This window comes from Brassica rapa, chromosome A09 (assembly GCF_000309985.2).
Source record: "Brassica rapa cultivar Chiifu-401-42 chromosome A09, CAAS_Brap_v3.01, whole genome shotgun sequence".
Lineage (NCBI taxonomy): Eukaryota > Viridiplantae > Streptophyta > Magnoliopsida > Brassicales > Brassicaceae > Brassica > Brassica rapa.
The window spans coordinates 12,273,564-12,289,253 of NC_024803.2; the positions used below are offsets into that span (position 1 = coordinate 12,273,564).

Sequence of the window (15,690 nt, forward strand, 5' to 3'; positions counted from 1 at the left end):
AATATACATTTATATTCATAGGTTAACTAATTCAAATCTTAGGGTTTAGAGCTAAGGAGTGAAGATTTTGGTTTGAGGTTTAAAATTTTATTAAAAAATAAATAAATATTAAAAATTTGAAAAATAGTTTCAAAAATTATTTTCGAATTACAAAAAGAAAATTTGAAAAAAAAATCAAAAAAAAATTATAAAAAAGTTCAAATTTGAAAACATATAATCTAAAACTATAAAAATTATTATTATTATTATTTTTTATATATATCTAGGATATTAGTGTTTTTTTACTTATTAAATGAAATATTTTGTTCATTTTACTCCTTGTGATCTATTTTTGTGAACAAAACTTGAAAATGGTCTATTTATGAGAATTGTCCTAAGGATTTACATACCAATATGTTGTACTCCTTTTATGATCAATTAAAATTTTACTTTAATTATTTCTTATTGTCCTGCTTCTTGTTTTCATAGTATACAAAGAACCCAATATTATTTTACCCAAACAATTTATGTAGCCAAATTTTGCGATGGTTTGTGTATTATATTCAAGTATTCAACCCCAATAATAAACAATGAAAAATAACTATATTTATAAATCTTGTAATGTTAATAAAAACGCATACCTAATAGGTCCTTGTTGTATGTAGGCATGACTTCAATTTGTTCTATCAAAAACCAAAATGGCATACTCTATAAATAGTGACAAGAAGTATCATCGTCTAATCGTGACTTATATCCAAAGGAGAAGCACTCTTTTAGGATAATAGTCCTGTTTTGGAAAACCAGAGACCAATTTTTCAAAAAAGACAATCAAATTTTTGTGTGAGAAAACGAAAGAAAAAAAAAACTAATATTTTTTCTCTCTCTAAAGAATGAAACAAGCTAAAATTAAGCTTACACTTTCCTTTCCCTTGCCTTTCTCCTTCAACATCTTTGGAATCAGTTTGAAGGCAATAGAGAACCTCTGATGGTCGTGATGGATTTAGATGAAGAAGCCACAAGAGAACGAGAGAGCATTGAAGAGGTCGTCAATGCAGAAGAATCTATAGATGATGAAGCCATAGATATTCATGAGGAAGAAGTCAGCGACGTGAAGGACGATTTGGTGAGCGAGATTATAACCACTATTGAGTTTCTTGATCAGATCAGCGATTATAGACGAACACAGCAGAAAGAATGCTTCAACCTCGTTAGGCGACTGAAGATTCTTATTCGGTTTATGGATGAGATTCGAGGCTTTGAATTCCCCTCGCCAGCGAGTTGTATGCATTTTTTGAATCGTTTGAGGAAAGTGATTTTGGCTGCAAGAAAATTGTTGGAAACTTGCAACAATGGTAGTAAAATATTTCTGGTACGTAAACTATTCTTTTTTTTTAAATGACAGAAATGATTGTTTAGTTCGAGGGTTTCTTTTAATTATTTATAGTGTTATGATAACAGGCATTGGATAGTGAATTGATAATGACGAGATTTCATTCAATTTATGAAAAGCTGAATCGTGTTCTTGTTAAGACTCCTTTTGACGAATTGAGGATTTCTGATGAAGTGAAAGATGAGGTACTCTTTACTCTTCTTGTCAACAACATAGCGGATCTGGCACATCCCAATGAAACATTGGTTTTGGTCTCAAAAAATTTTAAAAAGCTTTTACGTAAACATAGGTTCCTAGAATTATGGGAAATTTGTTTTTACTAAAATTCTAATTGTTTCAAACCTCAAAAATATGGCTCTGTTTATCAAATCAAACCATTAATAATTAATAACTTCACATTCAAGGCATCTAAACAAAAACATTGTGTAGGTTGGTTCATTGTGCAAACAATTGAAAAAGGCAAGGAGAAGAACAGACACACAGGACATAGAGCTAGCAGTAGACATGATGGTCATGTTTTCAAAAACAGATCCTCGAAATTCTGATAGCGCTATTATAGAAAGGCTTGCCAAAAAGCTTGAGCTACAAACAATCGAGGATTTGAAGACGGAAACAATAGCCATAAAAGCCCTAGTCCAAGAAAAAGGAGGGTTGAGCGTAGAGACTAAACAACATATCATTGAGCTTCTTAACAAGTTCAAGAAGCTTCAAGGTGTTGAAGCTACCGACGTTCTCTACGAACCTGTTATCAATAAATCCACATCCCTAATACTACCACACGAGTTTTTGTGTCCAATCACACTTGAAATCATGCAAGACCCGGTTATCATAGCCACTGGACAGGTAAAAATTTGATGTGATTCTTGGTTGGTTTAAAATTTGTGTCAGGATCCTCAGTTCGAGTGACCGCCGAACCTAACTAATATTATATGTTGTGGTTTCGGGTCTAGGAGATTATGGACATCGGGCCCGAATCTCCTGGTATTCAAAAATAAAATAAAATACTTGTTATATGTTAAAACTAATGTAAACAATATGTTTTGTAGACATATGAAAAGGAGGGTATACAGAAGTGGTTTGATGCAGGACACAAGACTTGTCCGAAAACCGGACAAACGCTTGATCATCTCTCCCTTGCTCCCAACTATGCATTGAAGAATATAATTCTGCAGTGGTGTGAGAAGAACAATTTCAAGATTCCAGAGAAGGAAACGTCTTTACATTCCGAAAACGACTCCGAGGAGCAGAAAGATGAGGTATCTTTGCTGGTGGAAGCTTTATCGTCAAGCCAATTGGAAGAACAAAGAGCATCAGTGAAGCAGATGCGTCTGCTCGCTAAAGAAAATCCAGAGAACAGAGTTCTAATAGCTAACGCAGGAGCGATCCCTTTACTAGTTCAGCTTCTTTCTTACCCTGATTCAGGGATCCAAGAGAACGCTGTAACGACTCTTTTGAATCTATCCATCGATGAGACCAACAAGAAACTCATCTCGGATGAAGGAGCCATCCCAGACATAATTGAAATTCTTCAGAACGGGACCAGGGAGGCGAGAGAGAACTCTGCTGCAGCTTTGTTTAGTTTGTCAATGCTTGACGAGAACAAAGTAACAATCGGATTATCAGATGGGATCCCGCCACTGGTTGAGTTACTGCAGCATGGGACATCAAGAGGGAAGAAAGATGCTCTCACTGCACTCTTTAACTTGTCCCTTAACTCAGCTAATAAAGGGAGAGCCATTGATGCTGGTATCGTTCAACCGTTGCTACAACTTCTCAAGGATAGAAACTTAGGGATGATCGATGAAGCGCTTTCGATTCTTTTGCTTCTTGTCTCGCATCCCGAAGGACGTCAAGCCATTGGACAACTCTCCTTCATTGAGACTCTTGTGGATTTCATTAGACAAGGCACACCGAAGAATAAAGAATGCGCGGCGTCGGTGCTACTTGAGCTAGGCTCTAACAATTCGTCTTTTATCCTGGCTGCACTTCAGTTCGGCGTCTATGAATATCTTGTAGAAATAACCAGTTCCGGAACAAACAGAGCTCAAAGAAAAGCAAATGCACTCATACAACTCATAAGCAAATCTGAACAAATTTGAAAAAATTTCTGAACATTTCATCTTCTACTGCAATTTCAGTTTCTTCCTCATTAGGTTCCTGTGTTGATTTTGATTATGTGAATTATTTGTTGTACATTTGTACATGCTCTTGAGTTTAGTCATATGCTATTTGTTTTTTTATTGTATTAAATATTATCTTCTATGTAAATTCTAACTCTTATGTAAAGGAAGTAAGTACATACAATTCCATACTTTTTTTAAAAGTCAAAATTTAACTTTTATCGTTAATGGAGTATGCTTTTTGTATAAGAAAGTTTTATACTTTTCCATCTAAGTAACTTTATTAATAGATCGAATCAATGTCGCTGATTACAGCAGAACACAATAATGTAAGAAAGTTTGATTCAGTACACGAAGTCATAAAATAGAATCCCGAAAAACGATGTGAAAGGGACAAACGGAGGAAAGAGACACGAAGCAGAGTTAAGCCACAAATTTAGATTTACATGGGAACGACACAATCAAATCTAAATCTGCGTTTGTTAACTTAGCTGTTAAACTCAAAGTGAGACAACGACTCATTCAAAAGATTAAGAGCTTTGACTTGTAAAAGCTTAATCCACCAAAATAGGCGTATAAAACTCTTGTCTAATTGTAGTTATCCTAATTTAAACAGGGTGATAAATAAATTAACCTATTTTCGAATTAAAAATAAATAAAAACAAAATTCATTTTATAAAGGGATTTTTCATATTTGGTTTTCAAAGGAAAAAAAAAACATCTCAGACGATTTCTCTCTCCATCTTCAAAATTTTTAATTTTCACTGATCTAATTATTCTTTCACTCGAAAAAGATTTTTAGATGTTTAATAAATTCCTATTTTGTACCAGAAACTAGCAGAAAAGTCAGTGAACATACAAACATTACATTTCAATCACAAGGGGGACACTCACAAATTACCTTTTCTTTCAATACAATCATTTAACAAATCCTGAAAGATAACATTACAGTGAATTTAAAAATAAAATAAAAAAGATCAGAGATGAAGCAAGGCAATGGTCTTGTTCATACAAGATCGATTAAGTTTCTGACTCCTCTGGTTCCTCGAAACATGTCTCCACGAGACTTCTTCCCTTGATACATCGCATACAGTGAAGAAACCCAACACCTGCCCAAAGATCTTGAACATCTCAACTCCCATTAGTATGTTCTGGTCTGAAACATACGTGGCGTTCCAATCCATCGGTGCGTCAGGGTGAACCGAAACCTCAGTCCACGTAAGGTACACAAGATCCAACTCCCAGAGCTTCCTCACCGCTTTGTTTCTCCTCCCAATCTGACCATCCCCTTCATCGCACCACGAGACCGAAAGCATGAACAGCCGGTTGTTGCAGGAGATGAGCTTAGGGTAAAACTCATGAACCCGAGGAGGGATTGGAGATGTTTGGATCCCAATCCAGAAGCCTCTCTCTATGTCGTACCCTGATAGCTTATCGTTCTCAGAGTAAGCGTAGAAGATTCCATTGCATATGATCCCGCAAGACACAACTCCAAAATCCATGGGAAGTCTCTGTATTTCAGACCAGGTGTTTGTCGCTGAGTCGTATATCTCACCGGAATCGAGCGGCTCATCAAACAATCCAGACCCTCCGATTGCAATGAGCACGAATCTCTTGGAGGCGTTGAGTTTCAGTCTTGTTGATCTGTGGGATACAACAGTAGTCCCGGTTTGATCAGCCGCCTGGCTGCGTCTGACGGAGAATCTGTGAGGGTCTTCGTAAACATCCGATTCTCTTGATGACCGGTGAAAGCGTTGACTCTGTTGTAAGGAGGACAGCTCTGAAGAAACATGAGTGGCGCCGACAACGGGAAGCGTTCTAGCGTGTCTCATAGACTTGATTTTACGCCACGATTTGGTTAAAGGGCTGAACACAAGAACCCCTCTGTGTGTCTTGAAAGAGTTTCTATCCTCGGAACGGCCTCCGATTACATAAACCTCCTCATGGATGCTCGTCACCGAGTACATAAACCTCCCTTTAAGCACATCGGATTCAACCCTATGCCATTTGTCCTGAGACACGTCGTACCCGTGAATGTCCCCAGAGGAAGAGCCAGCGAAGAGAAAGAGCCACGGGGACTGAAAGGAGCCTTGGCGTCTCAGCTGGAGGAACCGCTGCGTGGTGGCCATGTGCCGCCATTTCTTGCAAACGAGGTGGGCGTTCATTAGGCTGGTCAAAGGAAGCCGCATCAAGCACAACTCGAGAATATCATCAGGGAGGAATACGTGGTGGTGGTGGTGCTCTGGTTCTAGGTATTTTCTGTTGTTATGCTTCTTAAAGAACAACATCTCTTTGACTCCATAGGAAAAGCAATCCAGCCTCGTTTCTTCGGTTCCGCAGATGGTGGTGGCGGTCAAGCCCTCACTAGCACTGGACCATCTCTTATCCTCGAAATCATCTCCCGTGTCAGCAACTTTGCAGCCAACACCTCTACCACTAATGTTTAGACAATTCACAGCTCCTCCTCCTCCTCTGGCATCCACTTCATCTTCTTCCACCACCTCGGGTTTAGAGATCTTTTTCTTCAGCTTCTGGCTAACACTTTTCACAAGGCGCTTTGACACTGTTAAACCTTCTAGATCCTTCCGGATTGACTCCTCTCCCAATGGTTTCTCAGAGATCATCATTCATCATCTATCAAAGCAACCTGCATACGAACACATCAATCTATTCATCAGGCTTGCTTAGTTGATAATCGAGTCACATTGTAGCAAGATCTACTTCACGAACAAGTCAATCGAAGATTAAGCATGTAAAAGCAAAACCTAGAGGGAGAAATCAAGTAACAATCATATACCGTTACCGGATTCTGAGATTCATCGCAAAATCGAAGAAGAAAATTAACTTACATTGAGGGAAACCGAGAGCGAGAGGAGATATGGAGCTTTGCCCAGAAATCTACGAAGGACCGATTGAATCTCTTTTCCCTTTTGCGCAGCTGAGAGAGAAATACTGGGGGAATGAATGAACGAGCTTAGTGAATTATTGCGTTTTTTCTTTGATTTTAAATATAAAAGTAAGCTTTCTTTTTCTTTTGCTATGAAAGTAAAGTTTTTCCATTGAAATTTTGATTAATATATCATTATATGTTTTTAATGTATAATTATTCATAAGAACATATAATTATTCAGCTGATATGACTGATACGTCAAGCAGACTAAAGAATATATGAATTAATAACTGATAGCGGAATAAACTACGCTGGAGAACATGCTAATTTTAGTAAATCAATTATGTTTTTGTTTTTTAGTTGTAACTTTAATAGTTCAAGAAAATATATAAATTTTAACGAGTATCCTTTTAATATTAGTTAATTTAAACTCGAAAATAACATCTAGATGATTTAATAATTAACAACGCTATCTGTTTTACGATGATTCAAGGATTCACGTGTAATAATACTTCACAAATATTAATGTATTTAACATATATTCAAAGGTAATAAAAATGCCTCATATAAAAAAATTATATAATGAATTTAGTGGCATATTTTCATTGGAAATTTGGCATCAATTAAATACAGGTTTGGGTCGGCTTTTAAAAGTTATCTTCCTCAGAATTTGGTAACAAATTTTCATTCAAAGTATTATCCACTAAAATTGTATATACTAATAATATTTGCATATGTTGATGATATAATAATATATGCACATTATATAATAATAAAAATAATTTTCTCAAATATTTCTTTTAAGTTTTTGTCACCAAAATAGCTCTAAAACGATTAAAATAGATTTTTTTTGTTTTGAAATTTTTATTTTTTTTTAATCTTTTTAAAGTCGAAATTCCACCCTCAAAACTCACCTATCAACTCTAAACCTTAAGTCTATATCAATTAACCATAGGGTATAAGTGTATATTTACCCTTTAATAATGTTTTGTTATTTTCCTCTTTGAAAACTAATTTTGTGAAAATAAACCAAAAAAACTATCCTATAGAATTTCTTTAATAAAAATATATAAAGTACATAAAATTTCAATTTTACTGAATATTTTTTTAATAAACAAAAAATAATTTTGGGGTTTTAAAGCAACGTCAAAATATTAAACTTTCAACTATAAACGTTCAAGCTCAAATATTGATCAGAAAAATATCATTCAACACATGGAATGCAAATACAAAATGTCAATAAATAAAAACTGTAATCGAAAAGATATTTCCGCGCTTTGAAATCACAGGTAAAACTCTAGTTTCTCTAGTTTTGTTTGTTATAACACATTATATTGTTTAACAACATTGTTTTTTCATCGTAACTATGTCATTAATCATCTAAACCAAAATTAATTGTTTCGTTTGAAAATTGTATCACGAATACAAAATTCATTGTTGATGAAATAAAAACAATTGGGTCATTGAGGAAGTTGAAGATAAAACCAACAAACAACGTAGCATTACATTACAATGAACGGACAAATACACGATCCTTATTTAGACGAATACATGGAATGAAATAATTCAAAACACACAATGTTAAATCATGATGATATTCAGAACTTGTTCTGTAGATCCATGACAACCTTAGCATCCAACTGGAAAGCCCTAGCAAGAACATTCGGGTTTATAGGTGGGTTAGACCCAAACACGGTGTTGGCAATAGTGATAACACCCGGGTTTTGGCTGCTCAAAGCAGCGAATGCAACCGCTGGAGACCGCCCCACGTTAAACTGGAAATGGATGAGTCCTTCTGGAAACACAAATACATCACCTTGCTTCAGTGTTTTGGTGAAGAGGCGATTTCCGTCTCCATTTGATGAGACAAAACCTACAAAAAGTGTTCCTTCTTGGAGAACCAGGATCTCGGTGGCACGTGGGTGAGTATGAGGCGGGTTCTGCCCTTGCACTCCATAGTCTATACGGACAAGAGAGATTCCAAGGGTGTTTAATCCTGGAAGGTTGTTAACATTGACGGCTGTCACATTTGAACCGACTGCATTAGTTACTGCTCTTGCATTGTGAAGCCCTGCGAAAAAGAAGTCATCCGCCGTCGCGAGCTTTGGGTCCTTGCAAAACTTTCCGTTCACAAAAACTGATAATAGTAACAAAAAAGAGAATAAGAAATGATAAATGAATGACAAAATGAAAAGAAAAGATACTAGGAAATATAGTCATGTGCATACCGCCATTTGCTGGGTTGTTGACGCCAATACAAAAGTCTTGAAGGGGGCTTGGGTCAGAGGAAATGACTAATGGAAGTGTTAAGGCCAGAAGAGATAGAATCGCAAGAAAGGAGAGACTCTTCATTGCCATATATTAAGTGAAATGGTTCCCGGAATTAGAGAAGTGTTTCTTTTTGTAGTTTGGTTTTAGTTGAGAGGTAAGAAACATATAAAGACAATGAGATGAATTTATAGATGAGTTTAGGCGCTGAAGAAGTCCTGTAAACCTAGGAAATTTGAAAAAGTAGTTTGAAATGGTTGAGAGTATTATTATTTTTTTTAAACAAATCGTGCTCGCACAATGCGCCATGTTTAAGGTGTACTTGAATTATAAACAGTACACTATGTTTTGATTTCTATAGAAAAATTATCCATTTGAAGTTTGATATTGCAAGTGTCGACTAGTTATAGATAAAATGTTTGTTTTATGATTATCTTCCCTCAGTATGTCGTTACATTCCCTCAAATGTCAATGTGAAACTGTCTGTTTTGGTTTGATTGTTTCTTAACTGAGTAGCACGACTGTATCAACTTCTATATATATATATATATAAATGTAAATGGATGTTAAAATTTGAATGATATTAATATCTTTGGTTTTTGCAGAATATTTGAATATATGTCACTTTAATTTGAACGGTGTTTTTGTCTATCCTAACATTTATTGATTCAGTATTCTTTTTTTTTTGTCAACTAATGTTATTGATTCAGTCTATCTTTTAGATTGTTTCTAGTTTTTGTAGAGAGACTTTTTAGATATTAGACTGATTTGGAGAAGAAAGTATCGAACTGACTGCAAAATGGCAATTAAAAATGCAAAACGTTGCAGAAGTATCAAAAGTTAGCAACCTATGGAAAACTATCCATGCGACTGATAAAACTTTGAGTTATCTTTGAATTATGCATTTTTTTTCAGCCTTTTTATTGTCATGTTAGTTCAAGTACCCGTTTACCATCCCATAAAACACACGTATCAAAAGCAGCATCAATCTTTGAATTCCCATTTCAATATCAAAAGCTATGTGCTCATACCATCCCACTACTCTTAAGTAAATAAGTAATCACGAAACAGACTAAGCTAATATCAATTTAAGTTATAAGAATGTAAACATTTTGTTGTATTATGAAAAACGCAAAGGCATTTACCGGAACAAAAATCAAGAATCAGTCGACCTTGCATTTATAAACGCATGCTGTTATGGTCAGCACAACTCCAATGAGCAGTCCAACTAACGCCATTACCAAGACTGTCCCCAACATAAAATAAAAAACATCAGTACTCTTCAACATTCTTTGAACCGGTCCGAACCAACCTACTAACATTAGTAATAGGGAAGAGTAACATACCAGTAATGATGAAGTAGACGAGAACTGCCAATCTGTATCTGGTTATTCCTTGCAACTCAGCTTCAAGGGTGCAATGCCGTTGGGACTTTCCCTTTGTCGTTGGATCTGTCAAGGACTTTGAGCCTCGCGGTTGGAGTTCGGATAGTGAGACATTTGTGCTTAGTGCTGTGAGTCCATTAACATCTCTGATCTCGAGCCTTACGGTCGCCGGATTTGCATCCCAATCTATCGATATTGCTCCAAAATTTTGTTGCCCTGCCAGTAATTTTCAAGATATCATCACCAAAAGAGCATCATTGCTGCTCTGAGAATACCAAATCTATGAGAACGTTACACTCGTTCAAATTCATTAAAACCAGAGACAATCAACCAAAAGAGATGGACAGCAATGTAAAACTCTAAGCATCCACAGTTTATGAGAAAAACAATCATAAGTGGTGAGTATATACCGTAAGTGCAAGATTTATATCTGCAGTTATCATTAGTAACTCTCATCGTGTTTGGTGTATACCAAAAGAGAAGCCTAACGATGAAACGCAAGGGACGAGGGAAAACTTTCTCAACAGACTGCACAAGACCACTGGAGGTGACATCATATAAAGGGTAACCAACAGCACAATCGTATCTCGTGATCTCTCCGAAATGAACATCTCCACTGATGAATATCACTCCATTTCTCTTGGTATCATCTATAAGTTGGAAAAGACGTTTTCTTTCCTTTGGGAAACGGCCCCACGATTCCATATAAAAGAGTGGTCCAGTGGTAGCCGAAAGATTTGATATTACCTACACAAGTCAAGATATCATTTAACTGGTTTTGGATTACAGAAAACAAAGCTGCAAAATACCTGAACAGAGGAAGCTATGATAGTAATCTCGCTGTGAGGACCTCTTAACTCTTCCTCAAGCCATCCCCACTGAGTATCACCCAAGATACTCCCGTCACTACGCAAAGGGTCTCTATGATATCTAGTATCCAAAACTATAACCTGAAGATACATAACAATCACACTCCATTCATAAACAATAAAACAGGAAACCATACGTGAATGTGTTTTAACCTTGACTCTCTTGTTAGATGGACCAAACGTATAAGAAGCATAAACTCCAGCTTGCTTTCTCCTTGGGCTATCAAGAGGCTCATCCAAGAAATCAAGCATGAGTCTCTGGTTAATGGCTTTACGATCAAACTCTTTCCCCGCGTCGTTCAAACCGTAGTCATGGTCATCCCAAGTGCCGACAACTCTAGCGTTTCTAAGGAGGCGAGAGTAGCCAGGGTTAGCCTTGGCCTTGGCGTATCTCACCTTCATTTCTTCCTCTGAGGAAGGCACGAACCTCGGAGAGTTCCTCCACGGCCCAATGGTTCTCTCTTTCCCAAACAATCTGTTAGGTTTTCTGATGTCTCCGTAGATGTTGTCACCCAGCCAAATGAACACTTGTGGATCGTACTTGTTGATCGCTTCCCAAATCGGCTACATCGGAATCAAATAACAGATTCAAGAAACGGCGAAATCGAACGGAGGGTGGATGGGATGTACCTGTGGAGCGCTTTGATTGGCGCATGATCCGAAAGCGATACGAGTGATGATCGGAGAATCTTCTGCTGTCGCCGTAGAGAGGAACGAAAAGCACCACAAGGAGAGAAGGATGTAATGGAGATTGGAAGAAGCAGCCATGGATGGAAAGAAGGAAGCAGTCCTCACTCTCTCTGTGTCTCCTTCGCCTTTTGCAGTTTACCGTTGGGATTTGTGAACCTGGCACTGTTGCGTTCCTCGCAGCGCTCTCTAGCTTCTTCTCGCGGCTTAATTGTCGGATGAATTTTTTTTTTTTTTTTTTACCGTCGTTTTGATTCTGAAATTTTCTTTTCTTCCCCAGTGATTGTGAATCTATTAACTACCTTTACAAAAGTGAAAGTTCGATGACTCGTGCTTCAGCTAATTATTTTTTGAGATGCACTTGCTTACCTAATTATTTTTGTTATTGATTTTTAAATTATGTTAATATCTTTATTCAATTTAGATTTATTGCAAAGATCATTCGCTTTGAATTGAGTCATGAGCCAAATTTTTTTATTTATAAGTATGTACTAAGGTAAGATCCGTGCATTGAGAGCCGAATGAAAATTATACATATAAATTCTTTTTATATATATTTATTTATTTTGTGTTTATTTACTATTACAAAATAATAAATATACTAAATAATTGAAAAGCGAGTAAATTATGTATATAATCAAACTCGAGTCAACAAATAATTCAAAGTAAATAAATGTAAACAATCATTTTATTTATTTTATATGGTATATCATTAAATTTTAATGATATTAACGTATATATATAATATATCTTAATATGAATATTAATTGAAGCTTCTTAGTCCTATTCATATAATTTTATTAATATTTTTATATTTTTTGTAACAAACAAATTTAAACCATTAATCACAAAATTTCCATCGTGAGATTTATAATAGCTCTATTAATTTATAATCATTTTAAAAAATTCAATGCAAATTTCAAAATTAAAATATTCAAATCTCAATACATTTTCAATGTACATTTTGAAATTAACGTATTTATATATTTTATATGGCATATAGCATAATTTAAACTATATTAAAAATATATATATTTAATCTGAGTATCTATTAATTGATACTTTATATTCATATTCATATGATTATTTGTATCCATTTATAACAAAAATAAATAAAACAATTGTTCTTAAAATTTTCATTATAAGACTTTCAACACCTATAATAATTTATTGTCGTTTTAAAGAAAATTTAAAATCTAACATATAAAAAAAATCTAATTTTTTTTATTATATGGTTAATGTGATTATTTAAATTTTTAAAAATATTTACATATATTTATGTATATATATATTTTGTTATTACCGCAATTATTTCGCATGTTTCCATTTAGACCCTAAAATAAATATTAATATAGTTACGAGATAATCTTTAGTCAAATTTTTTTATAAAAAAACATATGTATATACAAAGACAAATATAATTTTTGATTGTAGCAGCTCCATCATTAAAAGTTATCATAGTCTCTAAAAGAAAAAAAATATATTAATATTACAATGATTAATTTTAATTTTAATTTCTTAAACCCTGTTAAAATACTGGGTGAATAACATGCCTACTGATGTTCGTAACAAAATTTTAATAGTTCTAACGTAAAAAAAAAAATTGTTCTCTCTTTTAATTTTATTTGTTTATTAACGGTGAAAATTTCATTTAGAACTCATTGTTGGAGTTGCTCTAAGAATCAATTTTCTAGAGGTCTTTGGATTATTAATCATGTTTGTCAACTATACTTGCACATGCACCAAATGATCATATATCCTTTAGTATACTCTCATTTATGAAATTTTGGCTCCAGCCATTGGTTATGTTAAGATACACATGAAATGTAAGACCAAATGTCAATAACAAAAGAACAGAAGAGAAATAACCAAACAATATTACAAAATAGGTTTTACTAAATGACATATGACATATGGATCAAATGAGGGTTTGAATGAAAACTGGTGCAGAGCAATGCGGGAAAGGTTTGGTGACAGCAGAATAATAACAAAAATTATACATGCACCCTACTATTCCCCGCATGGCCCTGCGCGATACAAAAGAATAATAGAATTTGAATAAAAGAATTTGATAAAATAGAGATACATGAATCTCATCGCATCATCAGAAGAAACTCGTCGAAGCTGAGAACTCCATCACCGTTCTGATCAAACCCACGGATCATCACCTTACATGCATCAACCGTACACGACTCCCCGAGTCGACTCAGCGTCCTCCGTAAACTCGCCGCCGTAATAAACTCTTCCCCCTCCGTCACGTACATCCGGAAAGCCTCTCTCAGCTCCTTCCTCCTCTCCTCGTCGCTACCGTCTTCTCCTTCCATCAGCTTCAAAAACTCCTCGAAATCCATAAGCCCGTCGCCGTCGACGTCTGAGATCTTCACGACCTCCTCCGCCTCGCGCGAAGACAACGCGCCGCCCAAGAGGCTGACGCAGTTCTGCAGCTCGGTCCCGGAGATTTTCCCGTCCGAGTTCGCGTCTATGTAGTCAAACACGGTTCTTAGCTCGTCCACATTTAACGAGCTGCTTCTGTTGCTGCTGGTGCTGCTTCTCGCTTCCTCTTCGTCCACGGACGATTCTGATTTTCTTGAGGATAGCTTACTGCGCAGTCTAGCCAAGGGAGATTTCTTGATGTTTGCAAGAGTCATTTCGGAAGTTGAATGTTTTTTTTTGTCAACGGAAATTGAAATTAGATTTGGAAGATTTGAAATGGATTCTTGATGAAAATTCCTTAGATGTTAAGGTTATATATAGTGATATATATGAATGCGTGTAGGGAGAGGGGGGGGGGGGGTTCTTGATTGTTCACCGGTTAAAACACGGGTTTGAATAAACTGGGGGAATTTTTAAAGAAGGGCGGTTGCGCAGAGGTGGCCGGGAAGTTTCCTCCAATAATGATTAGACTGCTACAAAAAGTCAAGTTCAGAACGACTAGGGGTAATTTTGTAATTCACATGTCGGTCCTGACTCCTGATTGAGCTTTTACCACGTTTTGTGATGTCATTTGATTTGACGACCGGTTTAAGTAACATTCTACTTGACTTTGATAAGTCTATGGCGTACGATTTCATACGGTGTGTGTAAGGGAACCTACAAGATTTTTTTCCCATTATATATATCTTACTCTTTGAATTGAGGGCATTATCATTATGTAAATTATAAAAGAAAAAGATAGAAATGGGCCACGTACGCACGTACATCTTTGATTGCGTACGTTCCTGGATGCGTGGACACGTGATATCAGCAGTTTTTAGCACCAGAATTTTTCTTTATGCCAAAACAAAACAAAATGTCTTTGAACTGAAATCTTTTCTGGATATCTCAGAGCAAGCACATCAGTGAACCTCTGAACCTCTCCTTTTTTATTATTTTAATATTTTTATTTTTCTGTTTTACTTAAAAAAAAATTAATATCTGGACCAATCAGGGGCCACCATGTGTCGTGGGATCCGCGCTACAGTGCTTGAATCGATTCACTACGGTGAAACTGGAAGAGGCAGGTTTATAAGTCACAATTATAATAATATTTTTTTATATAGGAATGTGTGTGAACCTATTGAATGATCTCTCAATGGGGATGCTCTTATGACATACTTCAGCCAACACTTTTTTTGGATTGTTTTCTGAAAAGTAATTTTTTTAACCGAGAAATATTTTGGATATCTAATGACAAAAAGCTCAGTACAAAACGAAAGCAAATGCTTTAAGTATCTCACAAAACCCAAAAGAAACTTATCACAGAGGAGTCATATTGATATCAGAAAAAGAATACGTGGTGGCATATAACATGAAGATCGTAGTACAAAGTTTTACAAAACATTTTCTCAAAAAAAAAAGTTATATAAAACACTCACGAAATATTGAAGAGTACAGAAACACTGGATCAACAATGCGACATGAGACGGACAGGATAACATCATATCAGAAAAGTGCTGTTTATTTGGTTGACGCAGTTACCTGCGGCTGCGTCGGCGTCAATTTTTTTAATAAACACTTGTTCGTTTTATTGATACCGGTACTGCGTCTGCGTCTAAACACTGCGTCCTTGCATCGATCACCCAAAAAATCTGCGTCTGCGATTAAAACTGCGTCGGCGTCGGCA

General features: G+C 35.8%; 5 protein-coding genes across 5 annotated transcripts; 1 reads left to right on the plus strand and 4 right to left on the minus strand.

Moving 5' to 3' along the window:
* Window positions 1-275: 275 nt before the first annotated feature.
* On the plus strand, window positions 276-4,583 carry LOC103838738 (U-box domain-containing protein 15). Its single transcript, XM_009115191.3, has 4 exons — window positions 276-1,348; window positions 1,438-1,554; window positions 1,799-2,212; window positions 2,416-4,583. Exons 1-4 carry the CDS (start codon window positions 965-967, stop codon window positions 3,466-3,468), a joined length of 1,968 nt encoding a protein of 655 aa, XP_009113439.1. The 5' UTR covers window positions 276-964; the 3' UTR covers window positions 3,469-4,583.
* LOC103838739 (F-box/kelch-repeat protein At5g42350) lies at window positions 4,334-6,553 on the minus strand. Its single transcript, XM_009115192.3, has 2 exons — window positions 6,339-6,553; window positions 4,334-6,136 (listed from the first exon to the last, which is right to left on the minus strand). The coding sequence occupies exon 2, from the start codon at window positions 6,114-6,116 to the stop codon at window positions 4,467-4,469; it is 1,650 nt and encodes a 549-aa protein (XP_009113440.2). The 5' UTR covers window positions 6,117-6,136; window positions 6,339-6,553; the 3' UTR covers window positions 4,334-4,466.
* Window positions 6,554-6,839: 286 nt separating this feature from the next.
* Window positions 6,840-9,373, minus strand: LOC103838740 (germin-like protein subfamily 1 member 11). The gene is made up of 2 exons (XM_009115193.3): window positions 8,608-9,373; window positions 6,840-8,516 (listed from the first exon to the last, which is right to left on the minus strand). The coding sequence occupies exons 1-2, from the start codon at window positions 8,735-8,737 to the stop codon at window positions 7,978-7,980; spliced, it is 669 nt and encodes a 222-aa protein (XP_009113441.1). The 5' UTR covers window positions 8,738-9,373; the 3' UTR covers window positions 6,840-7,977.
* A 244-nt stretch (window positions 9,374-9,617) lies between these two features.
* On the minus strand, window positions 9,618-12,720 carry LOC103838741 (alkaline phosphatase D). Its single transcript, XM_009115194.3, has 6 exons — window positions 11,532-12,720; window positions 11,055-11,465; window positions 10,842-10,982; window positions 10,443-10,779; window positions 9,994-10,248; window positions 9,618-9,893 (listed from the first exon to the last, which is right to left on the minus strand). The coding sequence occupies exons 1-6, from the start codon at window positions 11,667-11,669 to the stop codon at window positions 9,811-9,813; spliced, it is 1,365 nt and encodes a 454-aa protein (XP_009113442.1). The 5' UTR covers window positions 11,670-12,720; the 3' UTR covers window positions 9,618-9,810.
* Window positions 12,721-13,413: 693 nt separating this feature from the next.
* On the minus strand, window positions 13,414-14,790 carry LOC103838742 (calcium-binding protein CML37). Its single transcript, XM_009115195.3, has one exon. The coding sequence runs from the start codon at window positions 14,234-14,236 to the stop codon at window positions 13,682-13,684; it is 555 nt and encodes a 184-aa protein (XP_009113443.1). The 5' UTR covers window positions 14,237-14,790; the 3' UTR covers window positions 13,414-13,681.
* Between the last annotated feature and the right edge of the window lie 900 nt (window positions 14,791-15,690).